An 8,386-nucleotide genomic window follows, 5' to 3' on the forward strand; every position below is an offset into this window, starting at 1 on the left:
AAAAATAACCCAAATATCAGCCGAATAAATGGCCAGCGAAAATAAAAACAATAATAATGAAATGATCATTTCATTTTTAATATTGTTCGCTCGTGTGAGATGATCACCACTTCTTGTTCTTGTTCAGGCCCCACTTGATGGTCTGCTCCTCGACCTTGGCCTTGAGCTCGGGCGGCAGATCGGCCCAGGCCTCGGTGGCCTTCACCTGCGCCAGGAACTGGGCCATGAAGAACTCACAGGCCCGCTCCAGCACCTGCGCCTCGTACATGACCGCCACGGGGTAGAGGCACGCCACGTTGTCCACGTCGAGCGAGTAGCCCAGCAGCGACTCGACGATCATCTTGAGCCGGGGCAGAGTGTACGCGCACGAGGCCCCGAGCAGGTCGACGGCGGTGTCGCCCGTGATCTCCTCCACGTCGCCCGTGTAGCAGTACTCTCGAATGGCCCTGCATCATCGGTGATCAGTGAGCCAGTGCGTGTTCTGTGTGTGTGTGTGTGTGTGTGTGTGTGTGTGCGTGCGTGTGCGTCGTGTGTTGTGTGCGTGTGCGTTGTGGGGTACCGGAAGATGGGTTCTCGGACGTGAGGCAATTCGATCTCGTCTTGCTGGGCCTCTTTGAGGCCGGAGGTGAACATGCCCTTGAAGTACTCCGAACTGGCCGCCAGGAACACCTTGTGGGCCTTGATCGGGACCCCCTCGACCAGGAACGAAACGTCCGAATACCGCATGGGCTCCTCCATCAACACGCCAAAGTCCTGGGCAAAGGTGGACTCGCGGACCACGACGTAGCCGAACTTGAGGCGCTTGCACATCTCCTCGAGCCGCTCCACCCCGTAGTAGTTCGCCACCACCTCCAGGTCATTGCCAATTTCCTGTGCGTGTGCGTGTGCGTGTGCGTGTGCGGTGGTGCGTGTGCGTGTGCGTAGGCGTGTGCGTGTGCGTGTGCGTGTTAGTCGAGACGTAAACGGCACACGTGCGATGCGGAACAGGACACGTACCTTGAGCTTATCCTTCTCGACAGTGTCGCGGTAGAGGTAGCCGATGAACTCTCGGAACACGTCGACGGGAATATGGCTCAGCTCAGCGGGTGGTCGCAACTCCACCACCCCGCTCGCCGACTCCGACTCCGACATGGAATGCAGCAACACGCGCAGCACCGGCGATCGCGCGCACAACACCACCTGCAGACGACCGCCCTCGCCAGTTCAGTCGACTGCTTGCGGGTGGTCACTAAGCGGAGGCCGACGCACCTTGTGAGCCGGGAAGACCTCCGAGCCGACGATGAACTCCACGTCGCTGAACTCCTTGACAAAGGCGAAGTTCTTCAGCTGCCGGCCGGTCTCCACGCCGGGGCCGGCCGTGCGCAGGAACTCAAGCGTCTTGGCCGTGCCCTGCTGGTACTCGTCGACCGGCAGGTTCTTGATCGGGTTGTGGCTCTGAGGGGAGTTGAGGATTGTGGTGAGCCATTGGGAACTGTAAACTGGACTACTGATACGAGAGAGGGGGACGCACCAGGCGCAGCAGAGTGAGCTTGGGCAGATAGCCCAGCTCGGTCGGTACGAACATGATCTTGTTGTTGTTCAGGTACAGCTTGCGCAGGCTCGGCATTTCGCCCATCTGATTGCAATGAACGAAAGAAAGAAGGAAAAAAAGAACGAACAAAAGAAAGAACGAAAGCGTCAACCACAGTTATTATTTGAGACGATCGGAGGTCTGGGGTTACCTGGGGAGGAAGGCCGCGAATTTGGTTGTGGTTGAGTTCGAGGATCTGCAGGGTTGTCATCTGGTCCACCTGCGGCGGCATCGTGATCAACCTAACCGCCGCGGCGGCGGGGAATGAACAGGTTACATCCGACGCTCTGCAGCAGAGCCCTCAAGAGAGACAAGACAAGAGGGGTCTCGTGGTACTTGTTGTGGGACAGGTCCAGATTGAGCAGCTGAGGGAGAACAGTAAGCTCCGCCGGGAATTCGGTGATCTGGTTGAACGACGCGTACAGCTGGAGAGAACGGGCGTGTTTTACGACCCACGTTAACATCGGTTGACTCACCGCACACACCGCACACAACAACACACACACCAAAGCCCGGGAACAGGCTGTTGGCACCTTGGTGAGGCTGGACAACTGGCAGATGGTGACGGGAAGCGCCGAGAGCTTGTTGTTGTGCAGATTGAGCTCGGTGAGCGTCGTCAAGCGGCCCATGAGCTCGATCGGGAGCGCAGGGACGCCCTTGTTGGTGATGCTCAGAATGCGGTTCTCGTTGACGTAGGCCTCCTCGATCTTGATCAGCGTCTCCTCGTCGCACTCGGTCTCCGGTCGGTCGATGAACTTGTCCCGGTTGTGGTCGCGTGGCGGAGCGCCCGCGCCATACGAGGGCAGGTTCCAGGTCTCGAGGAAGTCGGCCGACAGCGGCCGCCCGTAGAGCCCCTCAAACCGCGTGCGGACCGCAGTCCTGGGCATCAAAGAGAAAAAGAAGAGAAAAGAGAAGAAAAGAGAAAAGTTGGATCGCCGGTGCCGAGAGAATGAGGAATGTGAGGAGGCACGCGTACATGTCGGGAGCCGGCGGAGGATTGCGGGGAGCGACGTAGTTCCAGGGCGTCTGGTAGACAGGGGGCGGTCGATAGACAGGCGGCTGATAGACCGGACTGAGCACGCGCAGGGCCGGGGTGAGCCCACGCCACCCGACCAACAGGATGAAGAGAGGAGGGGGAGAGATGGAGAGATTGGGAAGCCACGCACGTGTAGGCAACTCGTTGGGGTGCCGGCTTGGGCTTGGGTGTGGGCTTGGGCTTGGCGGCGGCCTTCTGCTTCTTCTGCTCCTCCTTGGCCTTCTTCTCCTTGTGGTCGCTGAAGCCCGCACCGGCAGCGGCACTGGCACCGGCCTTGCCCTGCAAGAAATGACCGCGCAGGATCACACCCGAAACACACAGTTGAGCGTCACAAGGCCAAGATCAAAGTGAGGGAAGCGAAGGGCCAAGTGGCTCCAGGCGTACCGGCGAAGTCGCCCGCGGTGCCGGCGCTGGCGGGGCGAACTGGGCGTCTTCGGTCTTCCAGAACAGCCTGCACAGCCCAGGCCGGATCAGTGGACCAATCATCCGTGTGGCCCAGGTGGTGCACGTACCAGTCGCGCACGGCATCCATGAGTCGCTCGAGAATGGGCATCTCCTCGACCATCCAATCCTCGGCCTGGTACACAGGGAGACCGGGCACCCACGACACGGTGTCACCATGTCAGCCCAGCCGACTGCAACACAAACGACGGAACACAACACGACACACACGAGATCATGGCACACGAGGTTGTGGGGGTTGCTTGTGTGATCTCTGCCCAACACGTGCTGTGATATCATGGTACACCAACACACACACACACACACACACGTACGCACACACACACCACACAGAGAGAGACGCACGTATTCTTCGAGGAGCGAGCGCAGCTCCCTGCAATCAGCACCGCCCACGTGCGCCCCATTGCTTTGCACCTGCGCAGGTCGACGGGAGTGGCGGTTAGCGGTTGGCGGTGAGCGGCAAACCGAACCGGGTTCACATGAAGCCAAACCTTGAACTGTGGCGGATCGTCTTCGAGGTACATCATAGTGTCCAGCTCCACCTCCACCACCACATTGACTGCCAACGAGGATCGCCGTTGCCGCACACGTCAGCCACAGCGACAGGCGCTGGCAGGCAACTTTTAAAACAAAACTGTGCTTTGGTGGTACCCTCCGCGCTCACGAAGGCGAGCTTGAAGCCCAGCGAGGTCTCGGTGAATCGCTCCGGGCCATACTTGGCTGCCAGTCGCTTGATCTCCTGAGCCAGCGTCACCGTACTCTCGTCCTGCACCTATCATAGGTGCAGTTTTTTTAATGTTGTACATATTTATATATATATATATATGTATACATAGTTCAGGGTGCAGGTCGAAGTGCCAGCTCTCAAATATTTCATATAAAATAAAAGAATTTATTAAAGTAAATCAATAAATAGAAAAAAAAAGTACCTCTTCTTGGGAGACTCGGCCGGAGCCCAAGTTGGCCATGGACAGGGCAAAGGCAAGGTCGTCTTCCTTCTCCATTCGATCTCTGGGCAGCTGTGTTGTGTAGTCGGTCGTACGACTGGTGGGCGAGTGTTGTCCTTTGGGAGCCCCGCCACCCCTTCGCTGAACAGAGACCAACCGAGAAAATTGTGGGGAGCCGAAACCCAACGCTTTCCCTCGCGCGAGCTGCTGACGTCACGCTAAGCAATGATTGGTGGCGTGGAGGTGGGGTTGGCCGTAAACGGTTTACGGGCAAAAGACAAGATAAATAGAAATATAAAAATAAAACGAAAAAAGAGAGACGGTCCCCTCGACATGGGGTTCAGCGAGGATGAGACGTTCGTCCTCATGGTGGGCACCGGGGTGTGCGGCGGCCTCTCCATCTTGGGTTCGCTCTTCATCATCTTCTCGGCCCTCCTCTTTCGCAAGCTGGACCTCCAGTACTGGCGATTCGTCGTCGGGCTCACCCTCGTCGACCTCCTCCTCGGCATCTGCATGGTTCGCCCCCCCCCTTCGTTATTTTATTTCCATTTTACCTCTTTAGTTTTTTATAATTGTTTTATTGATTATTTAATTTCATAATTAAAAATCGGCAATGCCTTTTCCATTGTTATTTATGGCAGGCGAGCGGCGCCCTGGCCTGGCTGGCCGGCTGGACCTTCACCGGCGCATTGTGCTACATGCAAGGTTCGTCGTCAGCAATAAAATAAAATAAAACGAGACGCGCGGTTTGGCTAACGTGAGCTTGCCAGGCTGGACGATCACGTTTGGAGGGCAGGCGTCCAATATGTACATATTGATCATATCAATACTCATATATTCGGCCACCGTCCGTGGACAGGAAATGAGCGTCCCCGTCGAAATCGCGCTCCACGTACACGCCTCTCTTCCTGCCTCTGTGCGTGTGCGTGTGCGTGTGCGGCGGTGCGTGTGCGTGTGCGTGTGCGGTCTGACCTTTTACCTCTTTGCGTTAGGCGACGGCGTGGGTGTGGGGCGCGGCGTTCGCCGTGTTTCCCTTCTTCGGCCTGGACGACTTCCGCTACGTGCCTGCGGGCGGCTGGTGTTGGCTGGCCGATGAGCCCAAGTACGCCCGGTTCGTGCTGCTCTACATTGGGTGCGTTGCCCGACTCGCCGAGCCCCAGCCGCCGCCGGTTGCACACCCGCTCTTGTCTCACGCGGCTGCCGGCAGGTCGTGGGTGATCATCGGGCTCATCATCGTGATCTACCTCCGAGTGTGGCTCTTCATTCGACAACAGGACGCACACATCGCCAAAAAGAAGGGCCTGCTCCATTCCACAGGTGCCATGTCGCGCGCGTGTGTGCGTGTGCGCGTGTTGCGGCTGTTGTGTGCGGTCATGCGTGTGCGGTCATGCGTGTGCGGTGTTAAGGGGAAGTACCACTGTGGTGCAGTGACCGGCACCGAATCGGCGGAAGAGGTGCAGCGGAAGAAGACCACCCGGGCTCTCTTCATCTACCCCATCGCCTCGATCATCTTGTGGATCCTCCCCTCGGTTAGCCGTGTCTACGAGATCTGGCTGCCGCCGATCTTCGTGCTCGTCGCTTGTCGCGTACGTCCCATCGTCGTCACCACCGTCGTCATAGCCCCTTGCCGGCCCCCAAAGCTGGTGTTTCGTGCTGACCACTTGCTCGTCGGCAGTCGTGGTCGTATCCTCTGCAGGGGGCGATCGACGCCTTTGTCTATGGGCTGACCTCTGGCGTGACCAAGGTTCGCACCTTAGTTCACACGCATGGCTGACCACACTTTATCGACTCTTGACCTCACGCACTGCCCCGCCACACACCAACAGGACATCCAAATGTGGTGGCGAGGGGAGCGGCCCTACCGCCTGATCAACGCCGACAGCGTCTCCATCAACAACCCCTCACTCAACGTCCCACAGCGATCTTTCCACGAAACGTGAGGCCAGAGAGGAGGAGACCACCAATTTTTGTTACCTGGGGTGAGGAGAGAGGAGAGTGGATGTTTTTTGTACAAAAGGCCAATGGTGATGATGATTAAACTATGAACTGCATGCAACACAACAACCTGTTCAGATGATGCGCCCAGCTCATGAGATTGATGTTGGCACAAGAGGATGGTAGAAAGAATTTCTTTACATTGCAAAAAAAATAGAGGATGGAGGGTAGGTTCCAAACCAACGCTCCACGATCGCTCTCGCTTGTTTTGTTGTGCTGTCACTCACCTCACTTGCCCACCTTGCCCTCGAGGAAGGCAGCGGGCAGCTTGAGCGAGTGGAACTGGTGGGCAAAGTGGTGCAGGCACGAGAAGAACTGCTGCGGCGGAGCCTTGTCCGCGTCCTGAACGATGATGAATTGTAGGTAACTTGGTCAGCAAAAGCTTGAAAGAGACGGGCATGAACTGAACTGAACTGAACTGTTACGTACCTCGCCATAGAAGCGGGCCAGCTCGTTCCACTTGGCCAGCACAGAGTCCACCTGCCCAGCCAGGCGCTCGAACTGCAGCTTGGCGTCCTCAAAGAAGGCCTGCATGGCATGGGGTTCGCCCGTCAGCATTCAAGTATAAGCGTGGAGGAAAGAAGAGAGTCGTACGCCCATGAGCTCGCAGTAGTGGTCCTCCGGTGCTGGTGGCTGCTCGGCCGAGAGCTTGTCCTTCTCCTCCTTTCTCACGGCGAGCTCGCGCTCAAGTTGCGTCAGGTCCTTCTTGATCTTCTGCACCTCCATGATGATGTGCTCCATGCACACTGCGCACAGAAACAGAGCAGGGGTGAGATTGCGGGCCGACAGGCATCTTTGCGGACACACACGTACGCTTGGAGGCCTTCTCGACGTTGGGCAGCTCGTCGTAAAATGAGAGCAGGTGCTCTTTCTTGGTCTGGACCTCCTTCTTCAAGAAGTGGAGGATGGTGAACTGGGTGTTCTTGCCCTTCGTCTCGGTCAACTGCCACACAATTATTAGACCAACACGGAGTCAGCACGCTACCACATCACGGCACCAGCCCAGGTGTGTATTAGGGAAGGGGCGTACTCGCATCAGAGACTCCAGCTTGAAACCATCTGAGTTGAAAAGATACGAATCTCTGTTGAGCACTTGCCCAATCGTCAGCACGATCTGATGGAGCGGCACCAATCGCGAGCGTTTCGTTAGCCCTCGCCCACCCCATCCAGCGCTTGAGTCATCCCAAGTTCCCTCTGATGAGGTCGCTTCGTACCTTGAGAATCTGGGGCAGCTTCTTCGCGGTCTTGACCTCGTCGCAGGCCATGAGGAGACAAGCCGTGTCGGCCGCCAGTTCGGCCAGCAGGGTGGGAAACTGTCGCTTCCACAGGAACGACTCAAGCCGCTGGGACAGGCGAGGCACCTCCACCAGCTGGACGGAGAGGTCATCAGTGATCGGACGCGGTGAGTAAAAAGGTCGTGATGGTGGTGTTGAAAGGACGCGGTAGGGAGCTTACCATGAGCAGGAATCGCTCGGCTTTGGTGAGCAGGCTCATGTCCAGCTTACCGACAACGGTCCTCAATATCTTGATCTAAAGTGGAGAGGAGCGAGACGCGGCGGCGGTGAGCTTGAGCCAACAGTATTGCGTGGTGGTGGTGGTGGTGGTGGTGGTGGTGGTGGTGGTGGTGGTGGTGGTGGTGGTGGTGGTGGTGGTGGTGGTGGTGGTGGTGGTGGTGGTGGTGGTGGGAGGTCAACGGGATCAACGAATACCTCGTCGTCCTTGGGGGCGATGTATCGGAGGGCCTTGAGGTTCTCGAGCGAGAGGGCGCTCTCGTCCATCCGCCAGATGGCACCGATGACCTCCTCGAGGGGCACCTTGAACTGGGACAGCAGAATGCCGATATTGTTCACCCGCTGCAGGTTGAGCAGCTCCATGAGAGGCGAGTGCTTCTTGCCGCGGATGCCGCCCTTCTTCTCCTCCTGCTTGGACTCGCCCTTGGCCTTCTGTATTAGGGGTTCAGTCAATCGCTGCTCGGAGCGTGTCGGGTGTCGTGTGTCGTATGCGCATGTCGTGTGCGTGTCTACCTTGTCGGGCGACAGCGAGAACATGGACTCCAGCTCGTTGGTGTCAAGATCGATGCCGGGGCTGTCCACCATCTCGGGCGCCTTCCACACGGTCTCGCCCAGCTTGTCCTGCGCCAGTCGGGGCGAGTTCGGGTGGTCGTGTGAGTGCGATGGCGGCTATCACACTGTGGCCCTCGCGGGTCGGGTGGGGGATCGATTCACGAACCTTGGGGATGATGCTCCAGTGGAGCGTGCGCATCTTCTTGCGCGCCATGTTCTTGCCCTCCTGGATGCGCTTGGCGACGGCAGACATGACGGCGGGCGGAGGCGGGGGAGGCGGGGGCAGGGGTCCCGAGCCGCAGGCAACGGCAGC

General features: G+C 57.9%; 3 protein-coding genes across 3 annotated transcripts; 1 reads left to right on the top strand and 2 right to left on the bottom strand.

The window, feature by feature from the left end:
• Positions 1–103: 103 nt before the first annotated feature.
• Positions 104–4,072, bottom strand: ACA1_116260 (Leucine Rich Repeat and BTB/POZ domain containing protein; the record flags this gene model as incomplete). The annotated part of the gene is made up of 16 exons (XM_004342226.1): positions 104–446; positions 560–822; positions 997–1,179; positions 1,249–1,434; positions 1,511–1,615; positions 1,722–1,857; positions 1,907–1,995; positions 2,104–2,449; positions 2,547–2,642; positions 2,737–2,885; positions 2,991–3,057; positions 3,119–3,183; positions 3,414–3,482; positions 3,539–3,627; positions 3,720–3,834; positions 3,998–4,072. The coding sequence occupies 16 exons, from the start codon at positions 4,070–4,072 to the stop codon at positions 104–106; spliced, it is 2,376 nt and encodes a 791-aa protein (XP_004342275.1).
• Positions 4,073–4,348: 276 nt separating this feature from the next.
• ACA1_116270 (uncharacterized protein) lies at positions 4,349–5,955 on the top strand (the record flags this gene model as incomplete). The annotated part of the gene is made up of 8 exons (XM_004342227.1): positions 4,349–4,531; positions 4,657–4,720; positions 4,786–4,907; positions 5,008–5,147; positions 5,223–5,332; positions 5,444–5,601; positions 5,712–5,759; positions 5,842–5,955. The coding sequence occupies 8 exons, from the start codon at positions 4,349–4,351 to the stop codon at positions 5,953–5,955; spliced, it is 939 nt and encodes a 312-aa protein (XP_004342276.1).
• A 283-nt stretch (positions 5,956–6,238) lies between these two features.
• ACA1_116280 (formin domain containing protein) lies at positions 6,239–8,326 on the bottom strand (the record flags this gene model as incomplete). The annotated part of the gene is made up of 10 exons (XM_004342228.1): positions 6,239–6,352; positions 6,440–6,538; positions 6,605–6,756; positions 6,824–6,953; positions 7,041–7,124; positions 7,225–7,380; positions 7,466–7,540; positions 7,720–7,953; positions 8,035–8,142; positions 8,240–8,326. The coding sequence occupies 10 exons, from the start codon at positions 8,324–8,326 to the stop codon at positions 6,239–6,241; spliced, it is 1,239 nt and encodes a 412-aa protein (XP_004342277.1).
• Positions 8,327–8,386: the final 60 nt, after the last annotated feature.

Source organism: Acanthamoeba castellanii (assembly GCF_000313135.1).
Source record: "Acanthamoeba castellanii str. Neff unplaced genomic scaffold scf7180000084669, whole genome shotgun sequence".
In the NCBI taxonomy this organism is placed as follows: domain Eukaryota; phylum Discosea; order Longamoebia; family Acanthamoebidae; genus Acanthamoeba; species Acanthamoeba castellanii.